Raw genomic sequence first — 20686 nt, 5'->3', positions numbered from 1 at the left:
GTTTTTATGTAAAAGTATTTTAGGCTACATACATAAAATAGTCGTTAGTAATACGATTGTTAAAAACCTCCACTGATGAAGCACCCATGACTTCTGGTAGCAGGCAGTTCCACTGGTTAATTGTTGTCGCTGTTAGGAAGTTTCTGCTTAATTCCAGCTTGTTTCTTTCCTTGGTTCATTTCCATCTGTTGCTTCTTCTCCTTCCTTCAGGGGCTTTGGAGAATAGATTGACTCCCTCTCCTTTGGGGCAGCCCCCAAGATATCTGCATAGTGCTATCATGTCTCTCCTAGTCCTTCTTTTCATCAAACTAGACATACCCAATTTAAGCAACGTTCTTCGTATGTTTTAGTCTCCAGTCCCCTAATCATCCTGGTTGCTCTTCTCTGCACTCTTTCCAGGGTCTCAACCTTTTTTTTTTTTTTAACATCGTGGCAACTAGAATAAAGAGTAGATGTGAAGGCAGAATCAAAGAAGAATCAAATTGTCAAATTTAAACCACTGGCTAGAATGATCAAGGCCATGACATCAGGGCCACGCCCTCGGCTTCGACTCTTAAGCTCACACAGAATTTGCACATCACGCTGAGCTACCACTCGGTTGTGGTTTATTGAACTACTCACAGTTAACGGAAAGAAAGACACCAACAAAAAGTACTGTTTATAGGCCACGGGGGTGCGGCTTGCACACATTAACTCTAAATTAAACACAGCCCAATTAGTGCCATTGACCGGGCACCGGGAAGACTCGAATTCCAGTTCTCCCACCACCCCAGAAGATCCCCGGGAGACGCTCAATCTCGCAGCTCAACCTTTCTCACAGAATGGCTTTTGTCAGGAGATGCGTGCTGTGATGGTGTGTGGGAATGACCTTGAGAAACCCAAGAACCAAATCAATAGAACTGGAAGGGACCTCAGAGGTCTTCTAGACCTTGCTCACGCAGGAGAACCGATACCATTTTGGACAAGAACCTGTTACCCCTGCGAAGTAGCCCAGACAAGAAACATGCCCCAATGAGCACATTCTACTTTGCTGTAAGGTTACACGAACACAATCTTACGAGTGTGAAAGTTCATCTCCTCCCACCTGTCACCTTTACAGTCCAAGAAACTAGGGAGGGTTTGCTCATTCCCTCTGCAGATTCAACTGTTTCTTCTCTGACTATTGTCTGGTCTGTGGCTCTTCCCTCCAAGTTCATCCCTACATAACACTATACAAAAGGAAGGAGTACTTATGTAGAGTCATTTGAACTCCTGGAGCTCCTACAGACATTAAATTTAATAAATAATAAGTCTAGCATAGGGATATCCAACCTTGGCAACTTCAAGACTTGTGGACTTCAACTCCCAGAATCCCCCAACCAGCAATGCTGAAGTCCACAAGTTTTGAAGTCGCCAAGGCTGGACACCCTTGGTCTAGCATGTTGTAAGCTCCAGGCTGACACTCAACGTGTGGATAACTATTTCATCTGGATTTGTTACATCACACTAAGCCATGGCTTATTGGATTGAGAAGTGTGGTTCGCCCAACACAGCAAGCTATGGCTTGTTTAAGCTAGAGAAACTGCATCTGCAGAATGAGTAAACCACATAGTTTACATAGGGGCATAAATAAATATGCGCGAGTAAACCCGCATAATACACACGTCTCATGACTTGGAAGCAGTCAAAGCTCAGCCAATGGAAGTTATGGTGAAGGACAGCATCCTGGGCATGGATTGGCCACCTTCTTGCATCATCACTGTACATACCCAGAAGTTGTAAACTCAACCTCTGGTTAATGCTGGGGGCCACTAAGAGCTGGTGAGCCGGGCTCAAGACCTCTGTGCCAGGTTAGATGCTGCAAAGCTAGAGGAAGTTTCTCTCGAGAAGGACTGTGGTTGGAGCATGCTGTCAATAAGGGTTTGAGAAGCAACTGGGTGAAAAAGTGACCGCTGGTGTCCAGTAACCTAAGTAAGAATAACGATTAAAAAGAAGGAAGAAAAAAATACAAGTTGCATCAAGTAGACTGGCATAGCTTAGAGGCCAGGGCGCAGAGCGTTCAGGGTGCTAAATTAAAACGGGCCAGGGAACCAGAGGATTCACACATTCAATTCTCAACACCTTCGATGGCTTGAAGTTCCCTTTGAGCCTGTCACTCTCCCCGTCTTGTGACACATCGAGTTGGTTCTTATGACAGGTTTTATCTGAGCGTTTATTCCGCTTACTCAAATTTCTGGTTGTGACCTGAAGCAGGGGCGTCCAACCTTAGGCGCTTTTAAGACCTGTGGGGGTTTCAACTCCCAGAATTCCCCAGGCAGCCACGTTACCCAGGGAATTCTGAGCGTCGAAGACGTCCGTAAGTTTTAAAGTGGCCAAGATTGGACACCCCTGCCCTAAACCATCAGCTAACTGCAGCGGTCAAGTGAATGCAACGGGCTAAGTTCACTGCAATATGATCATAAAATACAATGCAGGGATGGCATCGGGCCCGATCCGGCGGTGCCAGAACTCAACCGAAGAACTTCAGAATGCAACATTCGACCCTTAAAGAAAGATTAGGGAACCAGAACCACACTCCTACTCGGATACGTGTCTGGAACAGCCTGGCTGTGGCAATGGACACAGAGGGTCAAACGTCTGGAGGAACCTAGACAAGGGAAGCTCCCTGGAATATCTAGTGGGTTTTTCAATGACTTGCTACAGGATGTTGGGATTTTCAAGATGGAATACAGAGCACGTATTAAAATGGGAAGACTTGCATCCAATTGGACTGTATAACAGAATAAGAGAGTTGAAAGGGACCTTGGAGATCTTCTAGTCCAACCCCCTGCTTAGGCAGGAAACCCTATACCATTACAGACAAATGGCTGTCCAATCTCTTCTTAAAATCCTCCAGTGGTGGAGTATCCACAACTTCTGGAGGCAAGTGGTTCCAAAGGATAATGGAAGTTTCTCCTTCATCCCCAGGTTGCTTCTCTCCTTGATTAGTTTCCATCTATTGTTGCTTGTCCTGCCTTCGGATGCTACGGAAAATAGATTGATCCCGCTCTTCTTTGTGGCAGCCCCTCAACTACTGGAAGACTGCTTATCCTGTCTCTCTTAGTTCTTCTTTTCACTAGACTAACCGTACAAATGGACATTTAATTCCAAACTGAAGCAAGAATGGTCTTGCCGGGTTTGGTGAAGGCTTTAATTAGTTGCCATCTTCCACACTTGCCCCAACGATTTATTTGGCTTATCCTTTCAATGTCCGTGCTGCCTTTCCACCCCGCAAGGCATTCGAGGTGAGTAAACTAACCGTCTAAAAATAGAAGCCATTTTTGAAGATGGTAAAAACCAACCAGTTATTAGCCCATCTTAAATGGCTGGGCTGGACAGAAAGCTCTTGAGCTTTGGACCGAAAGTGGGAAGAATGGAGGCTTGAGGGCCGCTTGTTTTCCCAGCCTTGGTCGTGAACACACCTGGATATCTGCAGGGCCCTTGGAAATGAGCAGCTCACCTCAAAAGAGACATCCTGTAAGGACTGCTCTCTGGTGTGACCCATAAATCTGTCTTGATTCCAAAAAGAAGGCCGTCTCTCTTCAGAAGTCTCCTTGGCTTCTTTCACTGGAAAATATCTCGGGCTTGCATCTCCACCTACTGAACTGGCAGAGATGGTGCATCCTCCTCAGAAGACTCCAGGAATCATCTCTGAAGCCCAGATGTTTTGCATCAAGGCTGGGTAGGGGGGGGGAATTTTTTCCTCTCTTTCCTGGACAACATACCAGACATCCAGCGGGATGTTTTCTCAGCATTAAGAGACAAGATTTTGCTTTTTAATTAGCCCAGACCTTTTCCAGAAATCTGTTTTGATCGAGATTATCCTAGGATCACCGCTTGGAAACAATGGGCCCTTTTGCTAATTTTTTATATTAAAATGGAACTGGCAAGGAGGCTGTCTCCACACACAAATTGGGCTTCTGTTGGAAAGGACATAAGGCTGCTTCAAGCACCATTTTTCTTCCTCTCTGACTCCAAAGGACCCCCCAAAATTTAACCCACCCATTCAGCTACTTTTAGCAAACCGCTGCTAGACCTTACAGAAACAGAAGACCTATTAATCTGTCATCTTTACTCCCTCCTATCCCATCCCCACCCGATACATACGCTAGGAGGAAGTTCCTCAGACATGATAGCCAGCCCTTGACAACCCAACTCTCGCCCCAGGTAGCGACTTCCTGATCTTCTGGCAAACCCACCTTCCATAGTTCTCTTCATCAGATCTCAAAACCCCAAACCCAAAAGGGATTTCACTGACTGTTCAGGAAAGTAAATATATTCAGATACTCCAGTCTAGGACGGGGCTCTCAAAACTTGGCAACTTTAGGATTTTGTGGAGTTCCACTTCCAGATTTCCTGAGCCAGAGAAGAGAGGGGAGGGGAAAGGAAGGGAGGAGAGGCGTGGAGAGGAGAGAAAAGAAGAAGAGAGAGAAGAGAAGAGAGGAAAGTTGCAAATTCACAGTGTCCAGAATGTTCCGGCACAGTCAGACACCCTCTGCCTTTGCGCCATCTTGAACGGCAGATCTCAGATCTCTTTTGAGTTTGGAGTTTTCCACGGCATTCCAGAAAGGACCTGCCAAATGACGTCTACTTGGATTTGTCTGGAGTTTTTTTTCTCCTCTCGACGAACAAAACAGAAGCATGTAAACAGGGGTGAGAGTCCGGATCGGAACGGAAACACACACACGGCTCGGATTTAAGAAGAGCGACATCCTGAAACTTCTAAGAGAGGTTGCGCCGAAAAAGGGACCGGCGGCTTGTGGCCCAGCCTGGTAGGGAGGAAAACCTGCGGGGACTCCCATTAGCAAGGGAGATTCGGCAGGAGGAGCTCAAGGGAGACCAGCCAGACAGCCAGGGGAGGCACCAGACTGGGGGGAAGCAGGTCTAGTAGCCTAATAGCAGCGCATGTCAGAGATCAGCTGGAAGCGCAACACGCAAGCACATGCAAGAGGAAATGCGGCAGCCTGGGAACGAGTGCCCCACCCTCAGGGCTTTATATATATATATATATATATATATATATATATATATATATATATATATATATGAAAGAACACACCCCCACCCAATCAGAACACAGCCAAGCCCCCACCCAATCAAGTCACAGCCCCGCTAGTAGTTAAAAGGAAGCAGTTGCAAGCTCACATCACTCTTGAGAAGCACAGAGCTGAAGACACAAGCCTGAAGATGATGAATGAGACTTCATCGAAACGTTGCCTAGATACTTCCAATCTTACGCGGGAGAAAACCCGAATAACCAAAGATCCACATACAAATATCCGCGAGAACCTCAGAAAACAAACAAAAATATATATATATATATACACACACACACACAAAACACACCCCCACCCCGGTCTGAGAAAGGAGCGGTCCCTTTCCTGTTTCTGTACACGCTGGCGCAGTTAAATAGGACAGGCGGAGTGCAGAGAGGTTGGGAAAGAACGATTCGCGCAGGCTTGGGAGCCCAACCAGAATCCTGTGCAGTGAGCAGGAAGACCATCCAGCCTCTTCTTGTTGGGGTTCCTTCAGCATCTCTTCTGCCTGCAGCTTCGTCCGGCAAAGAACCCGGCTGTTGTGGACTTCCAACGAGGCGTGGAAAGCACATCGTTGGCTGAAGTGGGAAGCCAACCAACCCAAAGGGAAGTTACCATGTCTCCGTGTTGCTCTTTGTCGCCACGGGGAGCTCCAGATGTTAAAGGAGGAAGGGCTGGCCAATCTGGGGTGGGTGGGGGAAGTTGCCTGTCTCAGAAGAAATCCAGAAGGAGCAAACCACGAGGAAGAGGAGAGCAGAGGTGGAGTAGAAGTCACAAGTCGTCTCCACGGCGGAAGATCTCTCAGGTGCGGACTTGGAATTTCCCCGCCTTGGTCATGTACTTGATTCCTTTGAAAGGCTTGTACTTTTCTCCGTACATGTCTAAACGATTCACCTTCAGACCTGGAACGAGCAGAAAAGGAGGTGAAGCAGACGTGGAAGAGGTTGTAGGACGTGGCTGCAAAAACTGGGCACAGGTTTCACCCCCCAAAAAACGTTTTCCAAAATATTCCGCCAATTGTGGCTGAAGAAATTGGGTGGAGAGAACTTCTCTGAACTTCTTCAGAGGAGGAAAACAATCGTTTGTTTTCACAAGTCCTCACAACGCCAACCATGACGGGACTGGAATTTCCTTGGAGGATTTCTCTAGAGCAGGACTTTCCAAACTTGGCAACTGGAAGACTTGTGGGCTTCAACTCCCAGAACCGCCCAGCCAGCATGATTAGCTGAGGATTTCTGGATGCTGAAAGTCCACAAATCTTAAAGTTGCAAAGTTTGGAGACCTCTGCTCTTAAGAGTTTAACGAAAGTGTATGAACTAAGAGAGGCCCCAGATCCTTGGAAATGGATGCAAAGCTTGTTCCAACTTATATGGCTGCCCTGCCTCTTTTTTTTAAAAAAAAAAAGCAAGAACATAACACTCTAAAAATACATTTTTTTTTTCAAATGTCCTCTTCTGAAGGAAATTCTGAAAGGAAACACTCTTTTATCACACTAAGAACTGATTGAAAATATGAGAGCTGGGCTCTCGGCATAAAATGAATATGATTTCTGGTTTTAATAATAGAAGGAAGAGAGTCATGGTGCCGTTTTAGGGGAAAAAGATAAATTTGACTGTTAAATGACGTAATTGTACAGTCACACCTCAGTACTCAACTAATTTTGAAACTCATCAAATTTGGTACTCGACACATTTTGACTCCAAAATTTTGTCCTAGTACTCGTCGTTTGTTTGGTACTTGATGCACAAACTAGAATCTGTTGATGTCGGTTGCCTTGTAACTCGCTACCCTTTCCAGCCAAAACAATGGGTGACATGCTAGTTGTGTGGTTTGTTTGGTACTTGTCATTTTTAATACTCGTCACACCTCCCAGAACTAATTAATGCGGAGTACTGAGGTATCACCGCATTAACGCTGCTGTAAAGATTGGAAGTCGCTTTTCTCTGAACCTTTCTTTCTTGCACTTTTAGCTTCCTCTTCGGTTTATTTATTTTTCTTCCTTTACATTAGTCCGTATTCATTATTTTACTTTTTGATTTTAAAACGTTTAATCAAAGTATGTCCAAAAAAGGCAGGGGAATTATTCTGCTCACTGCTAATTTTTAGCGGCACACGGTCTCTGAGATACAGGGGGTCAGAGACCCCAGGACCAGCACAGCCAAGGGGAACAAAATCCAGCCAAATATGAATTGTGAATATTGTGGGTCCCGAGTTAACATAGGATGCAGCCAAGAACGCACCGTCACCGCGAATCTTGCCCAATGCTTAGGCAGCCCATTTGTCCAGCGTGTCTTTAATAATGACATTTAAATCCCTTTGCTTAATGGCAGGTGGGGCTTTAAAAGTGTGCTTTAAAAAAAAGTAAAGGCAGAGGGAAATAAAAGACAGACAGACAGAGAATTGGAAGATCACAAACCGGAGATCGCCAACTGCTGGATTTTGAACTGGAGGTTAATGGTGGGGTTCTCATCAGGCTTGGAGGCCCCGGCCTGAAGACCCATCGTCCCCTTCAAGCTGGGCAGCTTTTGAGGGCTGATCTTCCCCACGTCCCACATCAGCAGCTTTCAAGGGAAGGGTGGAGAAAGAAAGAGAGGACAAGATAAACGTCTGTGGAGATTCTCCGTCATCCGGGTCCTGCTTATCCCAAAGGTGTGGTTTTTTTTTTTTTTTTTTTTCAGGAGGCAATTGGAATTTCTCGTTTTTTCTTTGAAGACGTTTCACTTCTCCCCCAAGAAGCTTTTTCAGTTCTGGCTGGATGGTGGGGAAGGGAAGGATTGATATTCCTTGCAGACAGCTCTGGTTATTTGCATTCTGCAATATAAATCCTTCCATTTCCCAACATCCAGTCAGAGCTGAAGAAGCTTCTTGGATGAGAAGAAGACGAAGACGAAGACGAAGATGAAGGAGAAGAAGAGGAGGAGGAGGAGGAGGAGGAGGAGGAGGAGGAGGAGAAGGAGGAGAAGAAGAAGAAGAAGAAGAAGAAGAAGAGGAGGAGGAGGAGGAGGAGGAGGAGAAGAAACAACAACTACTAAATGAAGAAAACAAAATATTATTAAAATATTATCAAGGACTGCAGTGATTCAGTTCACAGCGGTGGCAAGAAAGGTTTTGAACATGAAATGAAACTGACCTCGCAACTGTCTGGCTTAGCAACGGAAATGTGGGGCTCAATTGTAGTTGTATCTCAAGGACTACCTGCGATCCATCTCTGTGGCCATGTCTTCCTTTACCCCACACCCCCTCACCCCCACAGCCATCCCACTAATAAAAAAGCTTCTGTTTTGTCCAAGGCTTCCTGAGACCATAATTAAGCACACGCTGAGTTAAAACAACTCTTATTTTATTTCAGCTCATTTGCAATGAGTCCCAAACAGTCCCTCGAGATAAGCACCCACCTTTCTCTCCTTTGAATTGCTACCAACAACTAAAGTGCCAAATTAACGGTAAAAAAAAACCAACCGAAGTACAAAGTCCACACAGAGCTTCAATCTGAACAGAACGAACGACTTTGCTTCCTGCAAAGGCTTCATCACCTTTGCCTGTCCTTTATCCCTTATGGGAGGGGCAATCACCTCCCAGCCTTACTCCTGAGTCGCCCCTTTTGTCTCAGCTGCTCTTGCCTTCTGGCAGTTCTGTGCACATGCACACTGGGAACAGGCTCCCCTTGTTCCTCTGCCTCACTGGTGCCAGACTCCAAAGGCTCCAGAGTCAGCACCCCACTCCCAGATGGTGCTGGCCCCATCTTTGCATCGGACGCAGGACCCCCGTCCGAGTCCTCTCCAGACTTCTGGACTGGTTCCCATTCTTCCCCACTGTCTGATTCCACTGCTGTCTGCACAGGCTGCCGGCGAGCCACAACAGCTACCAATTAAACCAGTTTACTGCTCAACAGCCTACACACAGGAATCTTCCCTACTAACAGGGCCTCATCCGCTTGTGACCGCGTAAGGATTCTAGGCTGATCCCTCTTTTAACTCCGCCCCCCCATATTCTGCCACTCCTTCTCCCACAACAGGAAAAGAGGACAGGCTCATCCCAAGAACCAGGCTCGGCTGAAGGTTCTATATTTCCTCACCTTTGTGACAGGATCAAACGTGTGTGTCCCTTGAGAAGGTGTGAGGGTCATGTTAAGCACCCCTTTGGGCATCTGGCTGGTGACCAGTACCCCTTCCACCGTCTTCCCCATGGTCTGTTTGGGCCCCACGGTGATCTCAAAGCGGCCGAGGGAGCTGCTGTCTCGGAAGCTGATGTTGTGCTTTACGTAGACTGGGATGGCCACTAAACTGTGGAAAAAGAAGAGCGTCGTCATGGCAAAGGGAGTTGTAGCCCACTAATCTTGAGTTTGCCCTGGCTTAACGCCGTTCCTTTCAAGAAACTGCCGTCAGTGTTCCAGAAAATTCCAGGATGAGAATGTTTTGAACTTTCTTAAGGCAGGGGGAGCTCTAAAGCTCTTCCAAAGAGGGGAGAGGGCAACCCATGATCCTCTGGGCATTGATGTTCACCCTCTGGAGCGCCGTCCTATCTGCCCCTGTGCAATTGGCAAACCATACAGAGGTGGAGTAAGTTAAGATACTCTCTCTGGTGCAGCGGTAGAAGGTCACCAGCAGTTTTTTTATTCAGTTGTTGTTTTCTGAGAAAGTCCAAAACTCTGGAAGAATCCATCTTACTTTTGAGCGCTGACGTGATAAGAGAGCAAGCGGAAGTTGCCATCGGGAGGGATGAAGGACAGGATGCGTTCGGATTCCCACCGCTTGAAACGCACACAGGGGTGGAAGCTGACATCGTCCAACAATCTCGGGTTCTGGAAAGAGGAAGGATAAAAGAGTTGGAAGTTCCTGGGCTGGTGGTGCTATTCTAGGGCTTCTCAACCTTGGCAACCTTAAGACTTCAACTCACAGCTTTGCTGGCTGGGGAATTCTGGGAACTGAAGTCCACAGTCCTAAAAGTTGCCAAGATGGAGATACAGTGGACTATTCCTACGTGAGGAAGCCGTAACTGTGTTATGTGGTGCTTTGGCCTTCTCTCTTTGCCACAGTTCCCCACAACCCCATTTTCAAAGATGGAAACTCAACTCTTCAGCCTTCCTTCCACGAGACCCTTCCCTTATTTTAAAACAAAGCTGCTACACCTCGCCCTTGGAATGCCCACCTTCCAGAATTCGTCCCAATTCCTATCCATCTCCGCAGGCCGGGAAATAATACTGTGGCAGAAACTTAAGTTTACCACCAAGAGAGGAAGAATCAAAGTCACCTACATCAACTTTTATGGATTTATGGCGGTCAAGTGGAACGTTGAGGCAGTAAAACATCCCTGGTTTTACCGCTTTATACCACTCGTGGGAAGATTTGACTGGTTTCCTATTTTTTGGGTATGGGCGCCGTGATGGTTGGCTATGGAAGGGCAAGACAGGGAATATGTTAAAATGGCTGGGCACGAGGGGTCCTCTCCCCTCTCATTTTTACCATGAAGGAAAGGGTGAGGTCAGGCATCCCGGTCAATTTCACGCAGGCATCGATCACTCCTTGGATTTCAGCTGTGATTGTGGAACCTGCCACACAAACAAACACAAACAAACAAAAAATAATAATTCACATAGATCAGGAAGGATATTGGGGCTAATCTAAGGAATCCTAAGTGAACAAATCCACTGCATGGGATTGGCCAGGCAGTCATCAGGCTGATTTGAAGGCAAAAAAGCAAATTACAGACTGGAAATCCCAAAGGGGCTGTTTTTTTTCCGCCCCCAAGAGGCAACTGGACTTTCTATTTTTTTCTTTTGAAGACGTTTCGCTTCTCATCTAAGAAGCTTCTTCAGCTCTGACTGGAAGGTGGGGAAGGGAAGGACTGATACTTTATGGAATGGAAGGATTTATAGGATTTAATCCTTTCATTTCCCCACCCTCCAGTCAGAGCGGAAGCAGCTTCTTGGATGAGAAGCGAAACGTCTTCAAAGAAAAACCAGAAAGTCCAGCAGAGACGGAAAACTATATATCTGATCTGATCTTTCTATCTATCTATCTATCTATCTATCTATCTATCTATCTATCTATCCAATCGATCTATCTTATCTATCATCTATCTTATCTATCTTATCTATTTTATCTCTTATCTATCTATCTATCTATCTATCTATCTATCTATCTATCTATCTATCATTCTCTCTCTCTCATCTCTCATCTCTCATTCTTTCTCATCTACTTCCTACCCCGTCTGTCTGTCTGCCTGCCTGCCTGCCTATCTCTCTCTCTCTCACACACACACACACACACACACACACACACAGATTAGATAGTTAGGGAAAGAACATTCCCCACCGCTGTCCTGAAGGTGTTTTTTCAAGAGGCAACTGGACTTTCTGGTTTTTTCTTTGAAGACGTTTCGCTTCTCATCCAAGAAGCTTCTTCAGCTCTGACTGGATAGTGAAGAATGGAAGGATTTATACTTTATGGAATGGAAGGATTTACAGGATTCAAAATTATATTTATACTTCAGACAGACAGACAGATATAGGTGTGTGTGTGTGTGTGTGTGTGTGTGTACATGTAAGATAGATAGATGTGTGTGTATATCTATAGATATCTATCGATAGATTAGGTAGGTAGGTAGATAGATAGATAGTTTTCTATACACACACACACAGCAAAGGACACGGGCTACCTGGTTTTCCTTAAAATACGAGGTTTCGGCTGCCTTTGAGCAAGGAGATGATCGGAATACCTGACTTGTCGATGATGGCGTCTATCTCTTCGATCACATCAAAATAGGCTTCGTTGTTGGTATACTTCACGCTGGTCCGTCGCCAGGGCACCACAGACAGCTGCCCTGTGGGGAGCTGCTCTCCGACGTTGGTGCTTCCTGGAAGAAGGAGGAGGAGGAGGAGGAGGAGGAAGAAGAAGAAGAAGAAGAGGAAGAAGAAGCCGGAAGTTCCTCATGGGTTTGAGTCTCTGGTCCCTTGATCATCTTAGTTGCTCTTCTCTGAACTTTTTCCAAAGTCTCAACATCCTTTTTTTGAAGTAGGGTGACCAGAATTGGTTGCGGTATTCCAGGTGTGGCATTACTAGGGTGTCTAGTTTCATAGGAGACAATGTGGATTGGGGACCTAAGCTCTAACCCAGGGACCTCTAACCTTTTGGACCTCAGGGACCACCAAACTCATAATTTTAAATCCCACGGATCAGAGACCCTGGGAAAATCCCCCCCAAAAAGTCTGCAGCCCCATTTTCCTACCGATCGATCATTCTTTATTTGGGATCGCAGGATACCGTCTCCAGCTCTATTCTCAGGAGGAGAGAGAGAGACTTTTGGCTTCATGCAAGGAAAGCAGCAGGAGCTGCAGAAGTCTTTCTTTCTCTCCCCCAAACTCTGCCAAAAATGAATCTTTGTGAAACTTGTCATGCCGGTGCAGCCTCTTGGAGCAGGAGGGCTTGCAGGGTCCCAAAGACTCATTTCTGGCGGAGTTTGGGGAGAGAAAGACAGACTCTTGCTGCTTTCCTTGCGTGCAGCCCAAAGCAGAAGAAGAAAGAAGCGGAAAGAAGCAGCCCGGTGGCCAGGCCAGGCGTGTGGGGCGCATGGGACAAGTTTCCCCCCTCTGCCCTTTCCCCCCTCCCCTCATTACCTCATGTTGTGCGCAATGCAAGGGACGCAAGCCTTGTGTATCTCGTGGGCCATGTGAGCAGCGCAGCCTTGTGTTCCCGCACAGCCTGGATTAATTACTTTGAGGGTAACATTTTTCTGCGGACCACCAATATTTTCTCACAGACCACCAATGGTCCCTGGACCACTGGTTGGCGACCACTGCTCTAACCCATGCTGAACTGAACCATGACCCAATACCTAGATTCACACCACCCACTTCATCCTAAACTTACTGCTGCTCCCAGGGTAGTTTGATCCGCTCCATAAACCACCAATCCGCCAAGCCCATTTTACCCTGTTGGATGAAGATCTACCTGTGATTGTGTTGACAACTGTCCGGAGGATTGTCGGCGGCCTGATCAGCTCCTTCAGAATATTGGACTCCGTTGCCAAGGGGAAACCGTTGTCCAGCATCTCCTCGAGCACCTCGTAGACCACCACCACGTTGTCCTTGATAACAACTTCGGAGCAGACTCCAAAATAGTCCTGGGGAGAGAAGCAAAATTAAACAGCTCTCCATTCTGGGGTTGGTTGCCTCAGGAAAATCTGGGGAGAGAATCACTCAAGGCCCAGGAATTAAGGGAGAACCTAAATTACGAGTTGTGGTGGCGCAGTGGTGAGAGTGCAGTACTGCAGGATCCTTCTGCTTACTGCCGACTGACTGCAATTTGCAGTTCAAATCTCACCAAGGTCACGGTTGACTCAGCCTTCCATTCCTCCGAGGTGGGTAAGTCTGTAAACTGCTTAGAGAGGGCTGTAAAAGCACTATAAAGCGGTATATAAGTCTAAGTGCTATTGCGAAGGAAGGAAGGAAGGAAGGAAGGAAGGAAGCAAGCAAGCAAGCAAGCAAGCAAGCAAGCAAGCAAGCAAGCAAGGACGGACCATGGTGGCGCAGTGGTTAGAATGCAGTATTGCAGGCTGACTCTGTCCACTTACAGGAGTTTAATCCTGACCAGCTCAAGGTTGACTCAGCCTTCCGTCCTTCTGAGATGGGTAAAATTAGGACCCAGATTGTTTGGGGGCAAGAGGCTGACTCTGTAAACAGTTTAGAGGGGGCTGCAAAGCACTGTAAAGTGGTATATAAGTCTAAGTGCTATTGCTAGTCCTTCCTTCCTTCCTTCCTTCCTTCTCTCCTTCCTTCCTTGATGGCATAGTGGTTAGAACGCAGTATTGCAGGCTAACTCTGCCCACTGTCAGGAGTTTGACTCAAAGTTATCTCAGCCTCCCATCTCTCCAAGGTGGGTAAATGGGGACCCAGGTCATTGGGGGGGCAAGAGGCTGACTCTGTAAACCGCTTAGAGAGGGCTGTAAAAGCACCGTGAAGGGGTACATAAGTCGAAGTGCTATTGCTATTATAGATGGCCTTCAAAATAAGGGAACGTGATCCAGAGAGGATGTTCTCCAATCTCAGCAGAAAAGAAAGGAGGGCTGGGTGGTGGGGAATTGCACCGTGGGACCACTAAAACCAGCTGGAAACGGCCCATCCCATCATCGGGCCAGATGGAGGTATAATTCAAAGAGTCTGCTTCCGTTCATCTGAAGACACTGAGCAGTGGGAAAGGCTCCTTTTGTGGGTTTCCTGCATCAAAGGCCACAAAAGCAGCACGTCGCATTTTTACAGCGATCAGGAAGTGCTGACAGAAACTGAAAACCAGCAACTTGTCTAATAAAGGAGTCCAAGTTACAACTACGGAGCTCAACGTCGTTTCATACAGGCCTGTAAGAAGAGGAGAACTATCCGTGGACGGAGATAGGGGAGGAAAACTGGGGGGACCCCAAGGCAAAAAAACAAAAACCAAAATCCAAAACCCAGACATAATGTTTAAAATGACTAAAATGTAGATGTCCAGAGTTTAATATATTTAAAATATGTCTCTGAGAAAATTCATAATAGAATAACAGAGTTGGAATAACTGTGTAAGTAGTAGTTTGCCTGGCTTTAGAATAGAATAGAATAGAATAGAATAGAATAGAACAAGAATAGGAATAGAATAGAATAGAATAGAATAGAATAGAATAGAATAGAATAGAATAGAATAAGAATAAGAATAGAACAAGAATAGGAATAGGAATAAGAATAGAATAGAATAGAACAAGAATAGAATAAAAATAAGAATAGAATAGAATAGAATAGAATAAGAATAAAAACGAGAATAGAACAAGAATAGGAATAAGAATAAGAATAGAATAGAATAAGAATAGAATAAGAATAAGAATAGAACAAGAATAGGAATAAGAATAAGAATAGAATAAGAATAGAATAGAATGTAGGAATAAGAATAGAATAGAATAGAGTATAGAATAGAACAAGAATAGGAATAAGAATAGAATAGAATAATAATAATAAGAATAAGAATAAGAATAAGAATAAGAATAGAATAGAATGTAGGAATAAGAAAGAATAGAATAGAATGTAGGAATAAGAATAGAATAGAGTAAGAATAGAATATTGGAATGAAGAATAGAATAGAAGAATAGGAGTACAGCTGGAAGGGACCTCAGAGGTCTTCTAGTCCAACCCCCTGCCCAAGCAGGAGGCCCTCCACTATTCCAAACCACGGGCTGTCCAGTCTCTTCCTGAAAGCCTCCAGGGATGGAGCCGCCACGTCTTCTGAAGCTCAAGGCCTTCCCGCTTGGTGTGATCCAAGGCCTAAAGCCCCAAATGCGGCTGCTTCGGAAACAGCCGCGTGGTTCTTTTCCAGGGCCAGTCCCGCCTCGACGCTAATCGTCATTCCCCGGCCTCAAAGGGACTGACATGAAAGTCTGTGCCCAGGGTAACTCGCTTTTTGCCAAACAGGCTGATCCGGTCGGGCATGTTTGCGCCGTTCCATTTTCCCTTCGTTGCCTCCCAGGTTCTCTTCTCCACCTCTTGCCACCCGTCGAGTGGGAAAAAAAAAGGCATTTTGGAAACGCAGGGAGGGATCGAAAGGTACGACGGTGGACGCCCTTAGGGTTTGAACCCTGCTCCTCGTTTGCACCAAGCGTACACAGAGGTGGTATTCAGCAGGTCCAGATCAATTCCGCAGAACCGGTAGCGGAAATTTTGAGTAGCTCAGAAAACCGGCCAATCCCACCTCTGACTGGCCCCGCCCCGATTGTCTCTTCTTATGACAATACGACACAGTTGTGTCAACCTAGCTGACTGCTTAGTGCAAGTCAGTTTTAAGCTGTCGCCACACATTCATTATTATCCACAAATGTTTGTTTTTCCCTGATCTAGAACATCTAGAACTGTATTGGCTTGGAGCGTCGTTGATTTCTTTAGACTTGGCAACTTGAAGTTGTGGGGACATTCAACCCGCAGGATTCCCCAAACCACCATTCAATTTCCAACTTGCCAAGTTTGGAAACCACAGGTTTCGAGCATAACTGCAGAGTTTCTGGAATTCCCAGCCAGCCCTGGGCTTCGTCCAAGAACTCCGGGGCAAAACTGAGAAGTAATTGTACCTTTGCAGAACCTGAAGTTCACGAGGGGACATAAAACAATGGAAACGAATGAAACACGAACGAGGAAACGGAGCCAAACTTTCCCCAAAACATACAAAGCAAACGCGCGTATCCAGCGTACGCAGGGCATGGTTAAAAAGTCATCGCGATGTTGGTCACAACGGGATCACAATCCTTTCCTAGTGATCATATTTTTGACCGCAGCGATGATTTTACAACCGTTCTTTCTTATATCTGATAGTGTTAGAAGCGGGCATTTGTCAGGCACATTGCATAACCCTACATCACAAGACAACGTGTGATCCCTCCTACATTCTCTTCCTCCTCCTATGGTTAACCACAATGCAGTTTGTCCCATCGTCGTTGTCATCTTTCGATGGGTACATTTTGCACCCTCTGCATATTTTATTTTCCGTGCTTCCGGCACGCCACGTTTTTAAAGGCAGGGTCCCTTCCAACTCTGTTAATCTGAATCTGGTTACCTGCTTCAGAGTCCTGAAAAACAGAGGTGGGATTCAGCCGGTTTTGACCGGTTGTGGAGAACCGGTAGTGGAAATTGATTGCAGGAAATACGACTTCAGCAACTGAGTGGTCAATGTCTGGAATACTCTACCTGACTCTGTGGTTTCTTTCCCAAACCCCAAAAACTTCAACCTTAGACTGTCTACTACTGACCTCACCCCTTTCCTAAGAGGTCTATAAGGGTTGTGCATAAGCGCACCAACGTGCCTACCGTCCCTGTCCTATTGCTTCTTTTATTTTTCTTATTCGTATCCATTTCATGTATTTATAAACATGTTTATACTTACACCTGTTATCTAATAATCGCTTGACAAAATAAAATAAATAAATAAATAAAATTTTGAGTAGTTCAGAGAACTGGCCAATCCCACCTCTGACTGGCTCCGCCCCCCATCTATTCTCTGCCTCCCATTGAGTCCCAGCTGATCGGCTGGGTCTCCTTTGGTTGCCCTGCACAGGAGAACGGAGCTGGAAAGCAGGTTAGTAGGGTGGGGAGGGAATGGAGATTTTGCAGTATCCTTCCCCTGCCATGCCCACCAAGCCACGCCCACCAAACCAAGCCACGCCCACAGAACCAGTAGTAAAATTTTTGGAGTCCCTCTACTGCTGAAAAGCAGGGGTGGGATTCAAATTTCTTAGCAACTGGTTTTGTGGGTGTGACTTAGTGGTCCTGTGACTGGCTGGGCAGGACTTGCTGACTGGGTGTGGCTTGGTGCTCACGTGACTGGCTGGGTGTGGCTTGTATGTAAATATTGTAAATAATTAATTTTTTCATTAAAAAAGAGCAACTTTTACCCAAAATCAGGCAAAGGAGGCAGGCAGATTGAGTTGCTCACAGAATCACAGATTCGCTCAGAGATCTATCTTTCTGCAATCTGCTCCCTGAGTCTGCACTGAAAAAATAGAAGCTTCAGTCCTAAGGAAGGTTCAGCTCTGCTTTTAGATTAGCCAGAAAGCAAGAAATCCAACGATTTCCTGCTTTCTAGCCAATCTAAATCTCCCGGCACAGCAGAACAGCTGATGGTCAGAGGGGAAAAAAAGGCAAAATAGCAACTTAGCAGGTAAGTTTGATGGCGCGCATGCCAGGTAAGGAGTGAGTGGGTGGGAAGGGGAGGGGAGGGGCCAGCCAGTGGCGCAATTTGCCGGTTCTCCGAACTGGACAGAATCCTAACAACTGGTTCTATAGAACCGGTCCGAACAGGCAGAATCCCACTTCTGCTCGTGAGCATTCATTCTAAATCCCTGGAATATTCCGCTTACCTGAAACGTGTCCACCACCCGGTGCAGAAACTCAATGACGAAAAGCGGCGGAACTTCTGTCTGGATGACGGCCACGAAAAAGATCTTGTGCCGATAGACGCTCAGGAGATAATGGTGAGGGGTGGAAATGACCGGGGGCACATTTTCAGCCTCCGACGCTCGCTCTTGCGCCTCGAAGAAGTAGTCGCAAACCGAACGGCTGATCACGCTCTTCCAGTGTTTCTCTAGGAAAATGTCTCCGGAGGAGTTGATGAGGAAGAGGCTGTGAATCATTGCTGGTCCAGAAGGAGGAGGTCCACCGCCGTGGACCCCCGTGCCGACCGAGAGATCAACTCGTGCTCTATGACTGGAGTCTAAAAAAATCCAACACACAAAGACACACACACACACACACACAAAGCATGTAGGATTCTTAAGTATGGTCTTTCCTTAAAGGTTCTCCACTACAATCGGAATTTCCCGAGCCGAGCATGCGATGAGAAATACAATTTCTAGCGGGCAACCCAATCACCGGCAAGGATGCGGGACAGGCAAATGAAGAGGGTGTGGGAAGACACTGTGGTTTATTAAGCAGGCTAAGCCAGTTTATTCATGGCTTATTAGCAGACTGTGCAAAGCCAGTTTATTTGTGGCTTATTAAGCAGGCTGCGCTAAGCCTATTTGTGGCTTATTAAGGAGGCTGTGCAAAGCCAGTCCATCGTTGCTTATTAAGCAGGCTGCGCTAGCCAGTTTATTTGTGGCTTATTAGCAGGCTGTGCAAAGCCAGTATTTGTGGCTTATTAAGCAGGCTGCACCAAGCCAGTTTATTCGTGGCTTATTAAGGAGGCTGTGCAAAGCCAGTCCATCATTGCTTATTAAGCAGGCTGTGCTAGCCAGTTTATTTGTGGCTTATTAAGCAGGCTGCGCCAAACCAGTTTATTTGTGGCTTATTAAGCAGGCTGCGCCAAGCCGGTTTATTTGTGGCTTATTAAGCAGGCTGCGCCAAGCTGGTTTATTTGTGGCTTATTAAGCAGGCTGCGCCAAGCCGGTTTATTTGTGGCTTATTAAGCAGGCTGCGCCAAGCCGGTTTATTTGTGGCTTATTAAGCAGGCTGTGCAAAACCAGTCCATCCTGGCTTATTCAAAGAACCGTGGTTTTTCAATTGGCTCAAATCTAGGAACCAGGACCTGGTGCCTCCAGAAACCAGCTCCCATCAGACGACCGTCTTCTTTTTGCGAGGGATTCCCACGGATCTCAAGCCAGGCAGGAGACCCCCAAACCCTCCAGAGCCCCCATTTCCTCCCACCCCAATCGACCCCATTCTCACCTCCTCCGCATCACAGCCACAGCTTCCTCAAATAAACCCTGATTGGAGGCGGGGGTAAAATAGATCCCTCGGAAGCCACCCACCCTCGCCGCTGATTGGCCAGCGGAGGAACCCCCCTTCCTTCCCCTATCCCGCGTCGCCGCCGCTTCTTTGACAGCTCGGATTGACAGAACCGGTATCGCCGGGGCAGGGCGGGGCCTCCTAATGCCGCCCCATCGATTGGTCGGCAAGTCCCGGCAGCGATTCTGAGTGACAGCCCGGCAGGCCGGTGAACGCTGAGCCGAGGGAAAAACAGAGCCAGTGATTGGCTGGGTGTTTGTAAAGCTCGCGCGAACCAGGGGAGGCGGGTCGCCGCGGCTCTATAGCAACGGGGCGGTTGCTACGCGGTCGGCTTAAGTTGCCCTTCTCTTCGGCGTGAAGGCGGCATGTGACAGGCGAGCTGCGCATGCGCGTTGGGACAAGCGGGCGTCCCCCACCTACCCCGCTCGTCTAAAATGCGCGTGCGCGGCTTTCCCGTCGCATCGTTTTGCGGACGATTTTCCAATCCTCGGTTTACGACCGAATAGCTGCAGAAGGAGAAAACGGACAGGAGTCGCTGCTAAGCGGGGTCGTCGTTGCCACCGCAGGAGCCATCTCGGGTGGGTCAGAGCCCAAACCTGTCTAAGCCGTTAATAGCGCTATTAGAGGAAGTCCTCGAATTACGACCACAATGGGAAACAGCCCCCCCCATTTCTGTGGTCAAGCAAGGTGGTTCTTAAGCGAGTTTTGACCCATTTTATGGCCTTTCTTGTCACCGTTGTTAAGGGAATCAGTGCCATTGTTAGGTGAATCACTGCCATTAAATGAATCACTGTTGTTAAGCAAATCATTGCCTTTGTTAAAACGGATCACTTCCGTTGTTAAGTGAAAAGCTGTGGCACCTTCTCACTGCCTTGTTAGTTGGAACTGACCATTGGGCATCATCGATTCCCATATATATATATTCCCAAATATATATATTCTTAAGTTTTCGTGGGTACTTACATGTATGGCATTCAGCTTTGTTCGGGTATTTTCCCACGTCATTGTAGTTGTGCTTTTAAAGTTGTAGCAACGTTTCAGCAGAATCTCATCTGCCATCATCAGGCTTCTGTATAGTGTTCGTCTAAATATATATATATATTTATGTATGTATAGATATGGTATTCAGCTTTGTTCGGGTATTTTCCCACGTCATTATAGTTGTGCTTTTAAAGTTGTAGCAACGTTTTGGCACAACTTTAAAAGCACAACTTTAAAAACACAACTACAATGACGTGGGAAAATACCCGAACAAAGCTGAATGCCATACATAAGTACCTTGAAAACTTAAGAAAAACACACACATATATATATGTGTGTGTGTGTGTGTGTGTGTGTGTGTGTATATGTATATATAGAGAGAGAGAAAGAGAGAGAGAGAGTATAAATATAAATAATATAA

At 46.5% G+C, this 20686-nt stretch overlaps 1 protein-coding gene across 1 annotated transcript; it reads right to left on the bottom strand.

Annotated features, from left to right (window-relative positions):
• Positions 1-466: 466 nt before the first annotated feature.
• On the bottom strand, positions 467-19377 carry AP3M2 (adaptor related protein complex 3 subunit mu 2). The gene is made up of 9 exons (XM_026715179.2): positions 19225-19377; positions 17919-18271; positions 13004-13175; positions 11772-11909; positions 10517-10602; positions 9722-9855; positions 9130-9337; positions 7471-7615; positions 467-5956 (listed from the first exon to the last, which is right to left on the bottom strand). Exons 2-9 carry the CDS (start codon positions 18189-18191, stop codon positions 5856-5858), a joined length of 1257 nt encoding a protein of 418 aa, XP_026570964.2. The 5' UTR covers positions 18192-18271; positions 19225-19377; the 3' UTR covers positions 467-5855.
• Positions 19378-20686: the final 1309 nt, after the last annotated feature.

This window comes from Pseudonaja textilis, chromosome 9 (genome assembly GCF_049901715.1).
Source record: "Pseudonaja textilis isolate UNSWEBS1 chromosome 9, rPseTex1.2, whole genome shotgun sequence".
In the NCBI taxonomy this organism is placed as follows: Eukaryota; Metazoa; Chordata; class Lepidosauria; order Squamata; family Elapidae; genus Pseudonaja; species Pseudonaja textilis.
Note: the sequence above shows the minus strand (reverse complement) of the source record. Positions and strands in the feature narration are given on the sequence as shown.

Bases quoted from the DNA above. Each gene is read 5' to 3' on its own strand.
- AP3M2 (XM_026715179.2), bottom strand. From the start codon at position 18,191: ATGATTCACAGCCTCTTCCTCATCAACTCCTCCGGAGACATTTTCCTA. The intron at 7,616-9,129 runs GTGAGGAAATAT...TTCCCTTGAAAG, and splicing joins CGTTTGATCCTGTCACAAAG to CTGCTGATGTGGGACGTGGG. The intron at 5,957-7,470 runs GTTTGTGATCTT...TGCTCGTTCCAG, and splicing joins CCAGCAGTTGGCGATCTCCG to GTCTGAAGGTGAATCGTTTA.